General features: G+C 37.2%; 1 protein-coding gene across 1 annotated transcript; it reads right to left on the bottom strand.

The window, feature by feature from the left end:
• Window positions 1–13,919: 13,919 nt before the first annotated feature.
• LOC125194184 (nod factor hydrolase protein 1-like) lies at window positions 13,920–15,630 on the bottom strand. Its single transcript, XM_048092259.2, has 3 exons — window positions 15,197–15,630; window positions 14,219–14,925; window positions 13,920–14,112 (listed from the first exon to the last, which is right to left on the bottom strand). The coding sequence occupies exons 1-3, from the start codon at window positions 15,595–15,597 to the stop codon at window positions 14,090–14,092; spliced, it is 1,131 nt and encodes a 376-aa protein (XP_047948216.1). The 5' UTR covers window positions 15,598–15,630; the 3' UTR covers window positions 13,920–14,089.
• Between the last annotated feature and the right edge of the window lie 628 nt (window positions 15,631–16,258).

Below are 16,258 nucleotides of genomic sequence, written 5' to 3'. Positions count from 1 at the left end.
ATTACGATTGAAATATTTTCATTTTCACTAGAGTAATATTCCCATCGCAATTTCCAACATCTCACAATTCAAATCAATACTCATCGAGATACTTGTTACCTCATTCTTCGTGGTTGAGCGGAGACGAGTCGTGGTGTTGAGCCTTCGACGATTATTTAATTATTTCCCCAAATTTCAGATTTTAAGACAACAAGACTCTTGGGTCCAGAGCGGAAAGAACTGAGGCTCTGATATCAACTGTAACGACCCGCCCATCTAGGGTATAATAAATGCGGCGATCGTTAACTAGGCGGACTTAAATGCATCAAAGATCATAGGCTAGGGTTTCATTTAAAAAGGGATTTAACCAAAGCATTTAATGAACAATTAAATAGGAAAAAAATAATGCCTTAGCAAAGAAATCCAACAATAGGCTATCGCAATAAATGCGTATCAACGTTTCCAAAATATTCTCAACTGTTCCATATCCAAAATATTCCAATGAAATAAAAGTATTCAACCCAACCAAAAGATCACAAGTTTTCATAATATAGCGGAAGCGATCAAGAGAGAAGTGAAGCTATGTATGGAGACACAACGACACTTAAAGTTCCAACAGATCATGTTATTATTTCCTACTCAACACCGCCGCCCGCTCGTCACCGCTCAACCTGCACATAGGGAAAACACATGCAGGGCTGAGTACTATAATCATACTCAGTGGACTCATTGCCGAAAACAGTTTTATCACAAATATAGTTATCATGCCATTTTAAAGTGTCCATCGGGGTTTTATCTTTAGAAAGGCCCGAGGCACCACAATATATTCTTTATCAAATATCACGGTCGCGCAACCATTTTTCACATCGACGTTTACCATATCCTCATTCTACATGACAAGGAATGCGGCCGCAATCTAGGTCACTAGACCGGCCAACCCGTACGCTGACACTCGGTCTAACATTGGTGTACACTAACCCAAGTAGAGTTTGCGGCTCTACAAGGATCCGAATTCGATTAAATCAATAGTGGCATAGCCACGAGGGATAGGCACGACAAAACAAATCAAGGCATGATAACACATATCTCATTCTCATCAATATCAGTTTAGGACAATGTCCTTATTTTAAAAGAAAGCCCACCTCGTCGGCTTAGCTCGAAAGTATTCTCTTCTCCTCGTTTATCACGCTGAGAGCGCGAAGTATCACCTTTAAATTAGGCGTATCATAAATCAGTTTCAATCATTGATTTCAAATCATGCATGTTCCCATGTTTCCCTTTTTCCCCTCGATAAATCTTTAATATCATCATCCAAAAACAAGGTATGATTAGCCTATCATTTTTATTCAAATAAAAACTCCAAATTCACCATTAAATCGTGTCACGCATGAGTGCTCTACACACACAACACACACACACGAACACCACACATGTGCACGCCGACCGAGGCGTGCACACGCACACGCACACACACACTCACACATGTATCCCAAAATTCACCGATTAATTTCCCATTCACTCGATCTATATGCATGTGGACTCAAGAACACCGATTAATCGGTAGAAGAAGAGGAGATCAATATTAAAGTACCTTTTCCAAAAGAATGAACGGTAGAAACAAATTATAGCCTTGATTCTTCAATAAACTCTTGAATTTCAACTTGAATTCTTCTCAATTGATGAAGAAATCTTGGAGAAAAGATGAAGAAAATTTGGAGAGAGTGGGGGAGAGAGATTTCGAAAATATGGAGGAGCGGGGCGGCGGTTTCTATTGATTTAGGTTTAGGATTTCTCTCCTATTTATAGAGGTTAAGATATACTCCAACAATTAAATCATAAAAGATTTGGAGTAGATTTGTTTGTTGGAGTAGCCGAAAATTGTAGAGAAATAGTAGGGAATTTCGAATTCTAGGCTATTAAATTAGCCTATGATTTAAATTCAAATATTTCACAGAGTAGAATAATATATCACGGAGCAGAATAAATAATTAAATCCTCTCCAAATAAAAGGAAATAGGCGTGTAGTTCAAATCTTCAAAAGGGATTTAAATTTCAAATCCTAATTTAATTAGGATATGGCAATATCTTCTTAGATATGGCAAGATATGGTAAGATATTCTAGCATATTTATATTTATTCATGGAAGAGAATAAATAAGGGATCAAATAATATAATAAACAATTCCTTCTTCTCCAATATATGAGATTTTCGAAAATCTCAAGAAAAATCAAAGGGTGGAGTTTCGAAAATTCCAAGATGGAATTAAAGTATATTCGGACTTTGGTTTAATTTGGATAATCATCCCAAACAAATAATTAAATCCAAGAAAAAATAGGATTTCTTCTCCAAATAATAATAAGAGGGATCGAATAATTCCACATGATTAAATAATGCTCCTATTTAATTCTCACTCATCCCTTAGGAAAATAATTCACCACAATTATATTACTCCGCATCAAATATTCACACCAAATCAATCATCTCTTCACTTTCACTTCATTTTCTCAACGCATTGACCTTTCAACGGCCACGTCATATTTTCCACATCTTTGACTATTCAATAGCCACGTCATAATTTCAACAAGTTGACTATTCAACTCAATCTCAATTCTCATACGCAATTAGGTCACAAAGACACCATGCAATTAATTACTCATCAACTAATCCACATATCATAGCATTTAAGGCATTTAACGCAAAAATTTTATAACCCGAAAATTAGGGTTTGAAAAAGTGGGGCGTTACATCCCTGCCTCAAGCTCTAAACCTCCTTCGTCGCCTTCATCCCGATCGGACGACAACGCAAACCCGCACCGGAGCTCGAACCCCTGCATCGGCTACCCCAAACGAGCTTGCGACCTCCTCTTTGCCACCACCACCATCGCCGATGCCGCCACTTGATTAGTACTAGCCACCCGTCGTGTGCTTCGTCTGTTTCAATCTCGAGCCCGTGTTGGACTGGATGCTACCCACCCACCTATCGATATTCCGAACAATACTCCAAGTATTGACATACTTAAAGGGCCTCCGGGTGTCTAATTAATTTCTTTTTTTTTATTTAAATGATGACACCACAATGCACCACAGGGGGGGAGGGGCATCTCCAGCGAGCATCTCCAAGAGCCGATCCACCCGCAACGTAGGCTCGCCGCTGGCCCGAGCTGCTGTCATGCCGCATTGCGGATGCCCTAAGAAGTAGCACAATGTCACATTACCAACCTGCGAAGGTGAATGTGTGGTTGCCACCTTCTGTGTTTGCCATGCGATTTGGTTCAGAAAATTATTAACAGAGCTAGGGTGGCCACAAAATGATCCAAAAACTATTTGAATGGATAACAAGTGCTATCCAAAAATCCAGTGTTTCACAACCAAAGCAAAAAAACGACACCCACTTCCACTACACCAAAGCATATGTTTCAAATCAAGAGGTTCATGTCGAGGGAGTGTTGGAATAAAAGTAAAAAATAATCTTGATTATTGTAAAGAAATATCTAGACATTAAGTGGTAGCAATATCAAGATATTATCTAAATTTAGATACTCCTATTGTCTCATAAAAATATATGCATTTTCCATTTTCATCTTTCCCATAAAAATATGAGTATTTTCATTTATGGAAAGTTCTACCAACTTATTATCTATATACATTAATTTATTTACAACTTATATCACTATCCCACCATTTACAACTCATTAAACATTAATAATAATGTGGGTCCTACTATCTGTTAGAGTTTGTATACTAGAAATTACCTTTCGAGTGATTGAATACTGTTAAAACTCTTATTTTATTTTCCAAAGGAATAAACAAATTATTTTTGTCATAATGTTGTTATGTTTTATATTTAATGGATGTTTATTACATATTTAAATGTATAAGTAACTTAACAAAGTCTAAGTCTTTATTTTAGTAGACCGGTTGTGGGCGTCGTTCACTTTAAGGTAACACGGTCAGTTCTGAACAAAGAAAAAGAAGAATTTCACAACCTAGATAGGCTTAGACTACCTATCGTGAAAGGTTGCAATGTCAGTCCGATTATTTCTAAGCCTTACTGAAATAAGATGACGTTGGTATGGTATAGCACTGAATGGATCTAACAGCGAGACAGTCTTTATGCTATCTACTGAAAGACGAGGTCTTGTAAATTATTGTTTCTTAATCAATGTACGTTAGCATTGAGCATACGGTATTGATTATGCACTACTTTGACTTACCAAATGGTGCCGGTTTTTCACAACCCAATAAGCTGGTATATTGGGCAGTGGTGATTAATATCTAGCGGTGCTAGGATTGCTATTATGTTGAATCGTGCGCAAGGTGAGTCTCGTTTGATAACATCCTCAAGAGGAGCTTGAAATAAGGTTTTATTATTCGGAACCTAGCTAGTTGGAGTTTGATTACTCTATGAATAATAAATAAGAATTTCTTACTGAGTCCACTCTTGGAATAAATAAGGTATTAATTAATTACGTCCATAGCAGACAATAATTAATTAATGGATGTTTCTATCTTAAGCGCGAGAAATAAATATCAAGCAATGGAAACCCGAAGTACTTATAATTTCGGATTTGGATAGGGAGTGCAATATTACTTCTGTAGTGGCTGCTCGTAATATTCCAATTATATGCTTATATTAAATTGGGTTTAATTTAATTAGTAAAAAGCTAATTAGAGGAGCACATATCCAAAACCTTCCATAGATCCCTGTCTGGGCCCAATATGTGACTTAATATAAATAGGAGAATAAAGGAGACACAAAATACACTTGTTTTTATTAAAAAAATTCGTCCCCCTCTCTAGATAGAAGAGGGACGATTTTTCTCCTTCGTGGGAAAGGATTTCCGTCTTCTTTATTTAAGTCCTAGTATACTGGTGAGATCAGCCCACCCTGATATCAGTTTACAGTCCGGGAACCAGACAGAAGATCCATGGTTTTGTACTAAAGATCTTCACGTGGAGAAGGCGCTAGCTATCTTCGATTCTTTGGAGAATCATCAAGGTATAATAGCTAAACCGTAGAGAAGCATGTTTTAGGTTTTGATTAATTTAAAGCATGATTTATTTGAGTTATGAGCATGATACATGTGATAATTACGCGAATAGAATTTGTCTAAATAATCTGCTAAATAGATCAGGATTATTATGTAATCGATTTATGCTTGCGCTTCCGCTGCCAACCCCTTCACTATCTACTAACACTATTTTAACTACAATTCTCATCTTGTCTTCTACTTTACCTATTATACATTAATTCTCGTGTCATTTTAAATGCACATATTTTTATGGGACGGAGTGAGTATTATGTAATAAAATTCTCTAGAGTTAAGTATTATGAATATCTAGATAATTATAGTAGAATAGCTAGCTATAGAATTATCTAGGATATAGATATTATCTAGTCTAATATTTAGATTTTGGTAGAGAAAAATCGATGTACATAAAACCTAAAAGAATAGAGTAGATAATTCTAGAATACGTAAGGAGTGTCTATAATTATAGGTGAGTTGTATCATTTTGTACAAGTTGAGAAGTTTGAAAGTAAAATATTTCTTAGTTTGTTCACATAACCATCTTCTAAATCATTTCCACCAATTATCCTCTCAAATATTTCCTTTAAACTATAATACTCTTCCAATATAATTTTAAAGAAAATTTCTAAAGAACAAGAATAGAAAGAATCATACAATTTCAACCGGATTCCACTAGAAACTTCAATGTGAAGAGAAGCATGTGGGTCCCACCAGTAACTTGAAAAACTTTGACTCCCTCCATTCTTTTATATCCGAAAACATAATGATCAATTTTGGCCAACAATTGATCTCTGTGAACTCCATCCATTCTTAGTTTGCATAAAGAGAAGCCAACACCAATCCAACATGACAAGCACTCTACATTTGGGCTCAACCAATATCACCTTCAGAGATGCCTCTTGCATCAACTTGAGAGACATATTACGAAAGACAGCGCACTGTTGAAGAATACATCCATAATTCTCATTGTACTTTTGCACAACACGGTCTGCGTCGTACAATAGGCCATACTAATCTATATCAATGAAGTTAGTAATGATTGATGCAACACTCTCTCTTTTCTTTTCCTCGTTACTCTCAACCACTATCTCCAGCAACTTCAGTGTGAAGGGAAGGCATGCCGGTCCCACCAGAAACTTAAAAAACTTTGACTTTCTCCATTCCTCACTATCCGAAAACATCATGATCAGTTTCGGCCAGCCCATTGACGTGATAAAAGAATGGTTTTCATGGTTCCTTGGGGACAAGGAACCTTAAGGGGAGGGTATTGTTGCATGCATGGATATATGATGCCATATACCATACGTACACATGCATGCAACGTCATGAGCCAAATGAGGGGATATATTGAAATCAAACAAAGTTTTACATAAAGCAACAAAAATTCTCTTTTAAGTGTAAAACTATTTGTCCCCCGTCGAAATCACAAATAAACTTGGAGTTGAAAACCTTTCTATTAAACTACTGTTTATCCCACATCGAAGTCACAATGAAAGTTGGAGTTCAAAACCTATCTATAAAAGGTTTATTCAAGCAATGCAAAACTTGCTCATTTAGTGTGAAGGATTATATTCTACAAAATACTATATTCTTTCACTAATTCATGGATCCGTCTTTTAGTATGCATCATTGTGAAATTATAGTTTTTTTATTTTAATTTAAAAATCGAGTTTTTATAATTAAAAGTTTATTTTTATAGTTAAAAACAGAATTAAATTTTTTTTATTATCGTTCGTGCTCCTATACTGGGCGGACGAGGAGACGGACGACGGTCGGGTGACCCTTTGTCCACGATCGTCCGACGAGCTGCAATGGTCGGTCTATCATCAAATGAGGACGAACTTGGGAGATTGCCCACCATTGTAGACGCTCTAAATGTCCCTTTTTTTTCTTTTTTTTCGTCCGTCCGCCAATAAATTAATTAATTGAAAAAAGATGGGAGTATTAATTAATTCATGTCAAATGGCAGACTTAAATTAATTAATAGATATTTATAATTTTAACACGAGAAATAATAAATTAAAGAGGAAATCTCGGATTACTCGTAATTTGTGACTGAACGGACAATTAATATTATTTTACTATATTGGGTAATAATATTGTATTTGAACTTGAATTAAAGTAAGTAAAATTATTAAGAGGGAGAAAATGTGTTATGTTTCATATCGTCCGATGTTATCTTAGGCCGATATATTGAAATAGAATATTTTAGTAGATATTAAGAATGTAAATAAATTGAGCGGTTTTGATATCTCTCTTTCTCTAAAAGTGTTTGGTCAATATAAGGAGAAATTGTATATTTATCTAAGCATGTCATATTTACACCTAAAGGCATTCATAATAGGGCTCCATAACCGACTAGCTGTGTTGGCGGTTTTTTGGGGCCCTATTGCAGGTGGAAGGCCGAGGAGGGCACCACGACGTTATTGTGGGGTGGCACAGTGGGAACCGCCCTGGATCCAAATTTTATTCAAATTTAATTAGAATTTTTTTACTCTATAAATATATCATTTCACCCCATTTCATCACCCTCTATCCCAATCTCTTCTCATCTCATTCATCTCTCTCAAATGATCAACAACCTTAGCACACAATTGGGAATTTAGGATATAATTGATGTGCCTTTTTTTCTTTATTCTACTAGGTTTTTTGGTCCCTATGTGTTTTTTCCTTTTGTAACTTTTTTTTAATACTCCATGTGTCTCATAAAAATATGTGCATTTTCCTTTTCGTTTGTTCCACAAAAATATGTGCATTCCATTTTTGGAAAGTTATCCCAATTTATTGTTCCTACACATCAACTTATCTACAACTTATAACACCATTAAACACTACTCTCATTGTCCACTAACACTACTTTAACTACCATTTTCCTCATCTCTCTTACTTTACCAATTTTTTCTTAATTCTTATGCCATAACAATTGTCCATATTTTTATGGGACGAAGGGGATATTAAGTATTTTTTGATGTTATATTGCTATTTTACTTTATTGATAACACAAGATTTTAAAAAAGGTGAAATAAGTTGTGGCGTAGGAATATTTTGGAACTGAATTTGGTGCAGGCGCTATTGTAGGTGTTGCGACTGAAATTTGAAATGCTTACATGGCAGAGGAATATGGGTTATGGCGGATTTTGGGGGCGAGTCTTGGGGTACTATACTAATGCTTTAATGCCACCAACGAATGATATTCAATCATTGAAGCAATAATGTTTCCCTGATATGCACGATGCTCAAACATGAAAATACAGTCTATCAAAAAAATGACAATTCCTATGAACCATGTTTTTGTGACATCGGGAATGAAGTGCAATGACAATTCCGCCCCTTCTATTTTCTAATACAGGATATGCCACCGGTTGTGAGTGCTCGGAAATTAACTACTCCACTAAATTACAATCAAAACAATTTTCGCGTGAATTTAACCACTTAAAATTATGAAATATTAAGTATAAAGAATATAAATTTCCCAAAATTAACGAATCCCCTCAATTTCCATCAATTAGTCAATGCTGAAAAAACTTTCTTCCATCGTCAGTCTCTATATCTCCTTTGCACCAGGCCTCTTCACTCTGCCGCCGCTCTCCCCTCTGTGGTAAAGACCTCTGTCACCATCCCATCGGTCTATCTCTGCTCTAATGTCTCTGCCAAAAGCCACCACTAATCTTCGTCCTCTCTCTCTGTCCTTCCCTCCATCGCAGAAGCCATCGACGCGCCAAATCAGCTACTCGACGCACACAATCGAACACCGAATCACAACTGTGCATGTTTGACGTTCATTTTGCTTTTAATTGTCGTCTTTTAATTTTCTATTCTGTGATACTGTTTCAGTTTCAAGTATGCATTATGCCCATTGTTTTGAACTTTTTGTTTGATTTTGCTTGTGTTTTTCCATTATGAATTGAAAGTTGCATTCTCAAGTCTAGATTTGCATGTTGTATGAATTTTTAATACTAAATCAAAGACTAATTTTACTATGCAATTAGCAAGACTAAACACATTGCTAATGAGTGATTGAAATATAATGGAAAAACGGTATATCGATCGTATCGTACTGAAAAATATCGAATTTCCGGTATGATACAATATCGTTTTGTAAGCTTTCGATACGATAACGATATGAATTTTCTTGTACCACGCTATAGCGTTTTATATCGAATATACGATATATATCGATATTATTGGTTGATGCACTTTTTATTAGCCCTAAATAAACCTGCAAGTATATAGAGTACATAGTTAAAGGTCAATACCGGATATCGAACACAGGAAAAATAATCACAAATTGGCTACCTCCTACTAAGCCTCTTTCACTATTTGGAAAACCGAAAGATTTTAGAATTTTTGAAAATAAAAATAATTTAAAGCAAGTAAACAACTAATTGCAAGTAAAACAAAGAGATAAAATATGAGAGATAAGAGAATTCTAGGGATGTGTGTTCACAGTTATGGTTATACAAATTCCTACTACAATACCCTAGCACAGTTATTACTTCGATAGAACGAGTCACATAAGTTTTTCCCATGCGGCACAAGCGTAGATTAGTGTCACTAGGGTTGTCAATCCTAGATCCGTAACTCCTAAAAGCTCCTAAGACCCTTGAAAAGTCCTCACTCTCAATTAACAATGTCGTTTTAAGGGAAGCTAATTGTAGTGTCTAGTAAGTGGACCTAACTCGCCAACCTCCTCTCACGATTATGTAACAAGTTATATTAATTCATTACAGAATGTGTCACTCAAATGTGAAGCATTATCTAACAACTTAGGGAAGAAACAAAGTAAAAACAAAACATATATTAAATAGAAAACGGAATTGTATAACCAAAGTCGCTACTAACACATCCCTAGAATCCTATAAATTTAATTACACATGATAGAATAATCTAAAAACATAGATTGGAGTCAGTAGCGGTCCGTTGTAGGTGTTGCAGCGGACCGCTGGGCGTCTCGAATGCTCCAGATTTCCAGCTTCGACGGTTAGCTATCATTTTGGGTTCAAATATGCACATTTCTCAAAAATCACGTCAAAATGCCAAAATGGATAAAACATACAAAATATGGACATGAATTAAGATTTTAACATTAAAAACGGACCAAATAAAGGCCATAAAATAGTGCAAAATCCGAGTGTATTATTGGTATACCAAAATATATGGAAAATCAATACATATTGAATTATCGATACATACCGTGTCGACTGATTATGATAATAATAATAATATAACTTTTTTTAAGATTAAAAGTTTAAAATCATAAATAGATATCCATTTAATTTATTTATATATTCAAAAAATATTTATTTGAAACCCTAAAATCATAAAGAGATATCCATTTAATTTCGATATACGTTCAGAACGGTTTACCGAAGTTTGGTACGATATACTGAAATTTTGATACGGTAACGGTATAGATATTATCCATACTAAAATTTCGGTATACAGAAACTTTCAATACGGTAACGATATAAAATTCATTTATATCGATTTTTTTATACGATAACGATACAAAATTTTCGGTACAATATACCGTATCGACCCAACCCTAGTTTGAACCATTTTGGACCGATGCTTGAGGATTTGTTGGTTGATGACTTGATAGTGTGGAATTTTCTCTTGTTGTTACCTCAGTAACTAGGGAAAATGTGTATATTGCAATATAACTATTGGTGAGTATGTGGAGTGTTAAAAGAAGTTGAAAACTTTGCAATTATTTCCCACAAAGCACTTGGTATGCATCTTTGTGACAGTGAAATAAACCAGAAATCACCTTTCTTGGAGATTTTGAAGACACTTGAAAAGATGAAGGAAGTCAATCTCGACCCAAATCATTGGCACCTAATTTTGTTACTCTTGCAATTATATTGCAGAATATGGCATAGTAAAATAGAAGAGTCCTAAATTCACATGGGAAGAAGGAAAGGCCTGAGAACAAGCAAACAATTTCTCCCAATTTATGAGCATTCTCATCCTCAGAGTCATAAAGAATGCTAAAATGATCTATCATAGCATTGAAAACAGTTAAAGTGTGTAGCATATACCTTGTTTTCATGTATGACTCCCCATACATTTTGGTGAATAGCTTCTGTTCTTGAAGAGAAATCATTGGAAGACAAGCTGTTGTGAAGTAGAATATGAACTCACGGTGTTTGTCTATATCTGCAAACGCATTCGCCATGACCTCTGTGAACTTCCATTCTTGGTTTGCATAAACTTGAGAGCACTGTTGAAGAATACGTCCATACTCCTCATTGTACGTCTGTGCCGTACAATTGGCCATACTGGTCTACATCAATGAAATTAGTAATGACTGATGAAGCACTCTCTCTTTCCTTTTCCTTGTTACTCTTAACCACTATCTCTAACAACTTCACTGTGAAGGAATGCATGCTGGTCACCAGAAACATGAAGAACTTTGACTCTCTCCATTCATCTCTATTCGAAAACATCATGATCAGTTCACCCAGCCCATTGACGCCATTGACAATCTGCGCAAACCACAAATCAAATTACAATTATTTATAATTTCAAAATGCAAGAATTACTTACAATTCCCACCTTTTGAAATTCAAAGCAAAGAGTGATTCAGAGGGTTTGAGCAACGGTAAAGACCTCTTTATTAGTTCAAAATAAAAACTAAACTCAATTCCAAAGGGTAAGAAGGTTGGTTGCACTGACCAACGGTCAAATTCAATTTCGCGCTTCTTAGACCATGTTTATCAGCAACCATCCAACCTAAGTCAACCCAACCATCCACTTTTTCAATATTTAATTAATTTCCATCACATACACATCATCTTCCACATCATCGATATTCATCCAACCCAACCACACCTATTTTCATGGTTTATCAATGACCATCCAACCACACTATTATATATTTATAAGATGAAAACTAGACATTCAATTGCAATTACCGAATTTTTCTCATATATGCTCAACCAAATCGTTTAGCAGAGCTTTGTGAGCTTCTCTGCTTAGAAGTTGGGCTTTATTTTTCATGTAAGTAGCTAGACTCGCAATTGTATTCGTAGAATATATGAAATTATTATTTTCATCTCCATCTTTATTCTCACAACTACTTTTTCCAAGTCGATCTTGAATAAATTCTGCTAGATCACAATAGTTAGAATACGTGCTTCATTCGTCTTCCACTATCATATTGTGCAAGATTATGCAAGCAATCATTATTTTTCCCATAATATCACGATCCCAAACAAGACATGGACATTTGATAAAAGTAAAACGAGTTTGCAAAACACCAAAAGCTCGCTCAACATCTTTTCGTGAGGACTCTTGATGTTGAGTAAACAACTTGTGCTTCATCGTTTGTGGACTTGGAATAGATTTGACAAATGCCGCCCATTGATGATATATGTCATCATTAAGATAATACCCCATATTTTTTCGTAGCCATTTAATATGTAATTGCTCGATCTTCCAAAATATCATCAAAGACAGGAGATTGATTGAGCACATTAATATCATTTCTCGAACCTGGAGTTCCCAAAAAAAAAATGTCAGATCCATAGATCTTGAGATGCTACTGCTTCCAAGATGATTGTCGGACTCTCGCTTCTTCCAGGATATTGTCCAGCCCATGAAGTGGGACAATTTTTCACTCCCAATGCATGCAATTAATTCTACCCAACATGCCTGGAAACCCACGTTGTTCTCCAATATGCAGAAGTCTTGCCAAGTCTTCTTTAGTGGGCTTTCGCAAATACTCATCATCAAAGTTAGAAATTACACCTTCAACGAACTTGATGAGAGATTTGTGAATGAGTTGTGCGCTCATTCTCAAATATTCATCATGCAAGTCGGTCGTCGTCCCGTAGACCAACATCCTCATCGTTGTTGTACATTTCTGAATTGCAGAAATACCAAACTGACTAGTAGCATCACACTTTTGCTCAAAAAAGTTGTCGGTCTCGACGAGCTTGTTCATTATTTTTTTGAATAAAGGTTTTCGCATGCGATACCTTGTTCGGAAAAAATGTGGAAGACATATTGGATCTTCAGCAAAGTACTGCTCGAAAATAGTATCATGTCCCTCCTCGTGTTTCCTTTCAATGTATATCCTTCTAGCTCTAACCGTCTGGGTTGTAGGTTGTGAAGACAGAGTTGTTGATTTTGTTCAACAATTTTTCTTGCCATTCATTGTCTTCAAGAAGATTGGAAGCTTCGAAACTAGAACTTGATGACATTTTTTAGGGTTAGTTGGCTCAATAATTGTGAGAGGATTTGTGTGTAATTTTTGTGAAGCATATAGGTAAATATATAGAAGTTATTTGTTGAGCATAGGATTCCACCACTATCACATGGGAACCGCCGGTTAACCGGGAAAATGTAGCCGTCGCCGGTAGGTTCCTAGGGTTGCAGGCGTAGGGCTGAAAACGGTCGGAAAAATGCCGGTTTGTGTTGGAAAATCGCCGGTTTCTGACACAAAACCGCCGGTTCCCGACGGTTCAGGGCTAGGGTTGCAGGCGTAGGCGTAGGGTTGCAGCGTAGGGTCTGAAAAGGTGTCGGAAACTGCCGATTTTCGGTCAGAAACCGGCGGTTTTCTGACACAAACCGGCGGTTCGGTCAGAAAACCGGCGATTTTCGACCGTTTTCAAAGTCTCTTTGGATTTTACTATAGAATTTAAAAGCTTTAACTACAAGATTTAAATAAAAAAATAATAATAATAATAATAATAATAAGAACCGGAACCGGCCCGGAACCGCCGGAACCGCTGAAAAACCGGCGGTTAAACCGGAACCGGATAACCGGTATCCGGGCCGGTTACGGTTCAAGCATTCGACGAACCGGAACCGGCGGTTCTGAATCGGAACCGGCGGTTTTTGAACCGTGGCCATGTCTAGCTAAGGGGTTCAGCGGCTATTCCTATTGGGTACCTGGTGATGACGTATCAAATTTGAAAGTGATCAATTTATATAAACATTGGTTATCAACTGAAATTAAAATTAAAATGCAAGAAAATCTAAGAAATAATTCTAGGTAATATAATCGATCTTATGAAACAAAATACAATCAACTTCATTCCAAAACCATGACTCTATGCATTTCAACTTCAATTTCAGAGACGCCACAGTTTTGAAGCTGCAAAACACACCATAGCAAGAAAAAATTAGTTCAATTAACTTTGAATCAATGAAAAAGAAAGAGTGGTAACATAATGGCTATAGTAGTTTAGTTTAGACATTACCTGTTTTAGAAATGGTAGACTTATAATCACCATTAATAGCCCAAAAGAAATAGCCACGCAGACCAAGTGCTTTAGCATAACCAATCTTGGCAGCCACAGTCTTCTTATCATCATACCCCACCCAATAATCACCTGCCACGGAGTACACCGACACCGTCGCCACGTCATATACGACCTTTGCCTTGTTGGCCTTATTAAACTCTACCACCTCAGCATAAGTCAGCACACCCGTCCCGTTCCAGCCGGGCCCCACGTCGACCGCGGCCATGCCCACACCGTGGACCCCGCGGTCCCTGAGCTTCCACGTCCTCCCATAAAGGGGCAGCCCCATGACCAGCTTGCTGCGAGGCACCCCAGCCCGGACCCACGACCCGAGCCCATAGCTCGTGCTCAGGTTGCTGCTCGGGTCGAACAGGGCTGCCTGCGCGCCGGTGACGGACTTGTTCCACGCGCCGTGGTAGTCGTAGTTCATGACGTTGATCAAGTCCAGGTTCCTGCTCACCGAGGCCGCCGGGTACGCCCGCGCCATGCCATCGAGGAACGTGTCCGCAGAGTAGTACACCGCGGCCGTGAGGAGGAGCGGCGGCCGTCCTGTGGCGGCCGCCTCCTTTTGCACCTCCGCACGCCACTCGTCCAAAAGGTATCCCAAATTTTCCATATCCGTTGGAGTTTCAGGGAATTCCCAATCCAAATCTACTCCATCAAATCTGTTCAAACAACAAAATGAATTTTAGGGCCACTCATCCTTTAAATTATGAAGTTTAGTCAAATTCTTTTTAAATTAAAATATTAGTAAATCATAACGTTCAATTTTTTTCAATTGTTCCTTTTATATACTACAAAATGTGGTTTTTTGATAATGTTCAAAACGATTTAACATTCCAATTTTGTGACAGACTAGAATTTGACCAAACTTCATGATTTAAAGGCTAATTAACCTGAAGTAAAACAAAAGTAATTAAAGATGAGATAAGAAACCCGAATTTTCGTGCGACTTGTATGCTGGAGTGGATGAAAGCTGCGCGCGAGGAAGAGTTGGAGGCGAGACGGGAGAAGAAGGCGGTGCCCTCAGCAGCGCCACCAACAGAGAAGAGTGTGATAAGGGGAGGGTTGGCGGCATGGATGGTGGAGGTGAAGTTGAGAAGCAGTGGAGCTCGAGTTTGGTCTATTTGGAATTGGAAGGTGTCGCTGTGTGGAGTGACAAAAGCGTAGAAGATGTGAGTGTAAAGCTTGGTTTCGACGGAGGAAGGGTCCACGTTAGACCATTCAGGGAAATACACCCCTTTGACGGGAATGCACGAAGGCGATGAGACTGCGAGAGTCATCAACAATGCTGCGCACACACACGCTACCACGATCCTTTTCCGGGCTGCTGCCATTTTTAGGACTTGGAAGCTTTCTTTGGTTGTGAGTGTTATGGCTATGGCTATCTGTATATATCACGTCTGTGCTGAGAAAGAGAGAGGAGTTGTTTACAATATGTGATTATTTTTACGTCCTATTTTGGATAGATGCATTTGTAAGTTTCGGTTAGTATTTTGTGAAGGACCAATTTTATAATATGCATCACCAAGGTTGAATATTTCTTTCACCAGCCGTCCCTTTTGTTTATAGATCAATTGGGATTTGGGATATTTTTAAGCCGCATGGAAATTTCTAAAGTTTACTCAAACTTTTGACTTATTTGTTGGAATTGAAGAATCTTACATACGAACATATATATAGTTGTTGCAATTCGATATAATCTATTTGGATAGACAAAATTAATCACACATCCTTGAATATAAATTGATTGCTATATAAGCTTTTAGTTGTTCCATTGATTTGGATTTGAGTCATTTGACTAGAGTATCATTATAAGCGCTTTCAATGTCTTATAAAGCGGCCTTTTCCAATTAATTTCCAATGCCATATTCACGGACGTCATTAAGGGGCTTTTTGTTATGATGGAATGGAATGTGATTCCTACTTCCATTTTATTCATTTGCTTGGTGTGATGGAATGAATGAGTGAATGGATAAAAATGCAAAGGAAATCCAA

This window comes from Salvia hispanica, chromosome 4, assembly GCF_029641045.1.
Source record: "Salvia hispanica isolate PSC_SH4W2 chromosome 4, Shi_PSC_v1, whole genome shotgun sequence".
Taxonomy (NCBI): domain Eukaryota; kingdom Viridiplantae; phylum Streptophyta; class Magnoliopsida; order Lamiales; family Lamiaceae; genus Salvia; species Salvia hispanica.
Note: the sequence above shows the minus strand (reverse complement) of the source record. Positions and strands in the feature narration are given on the sequence as shown.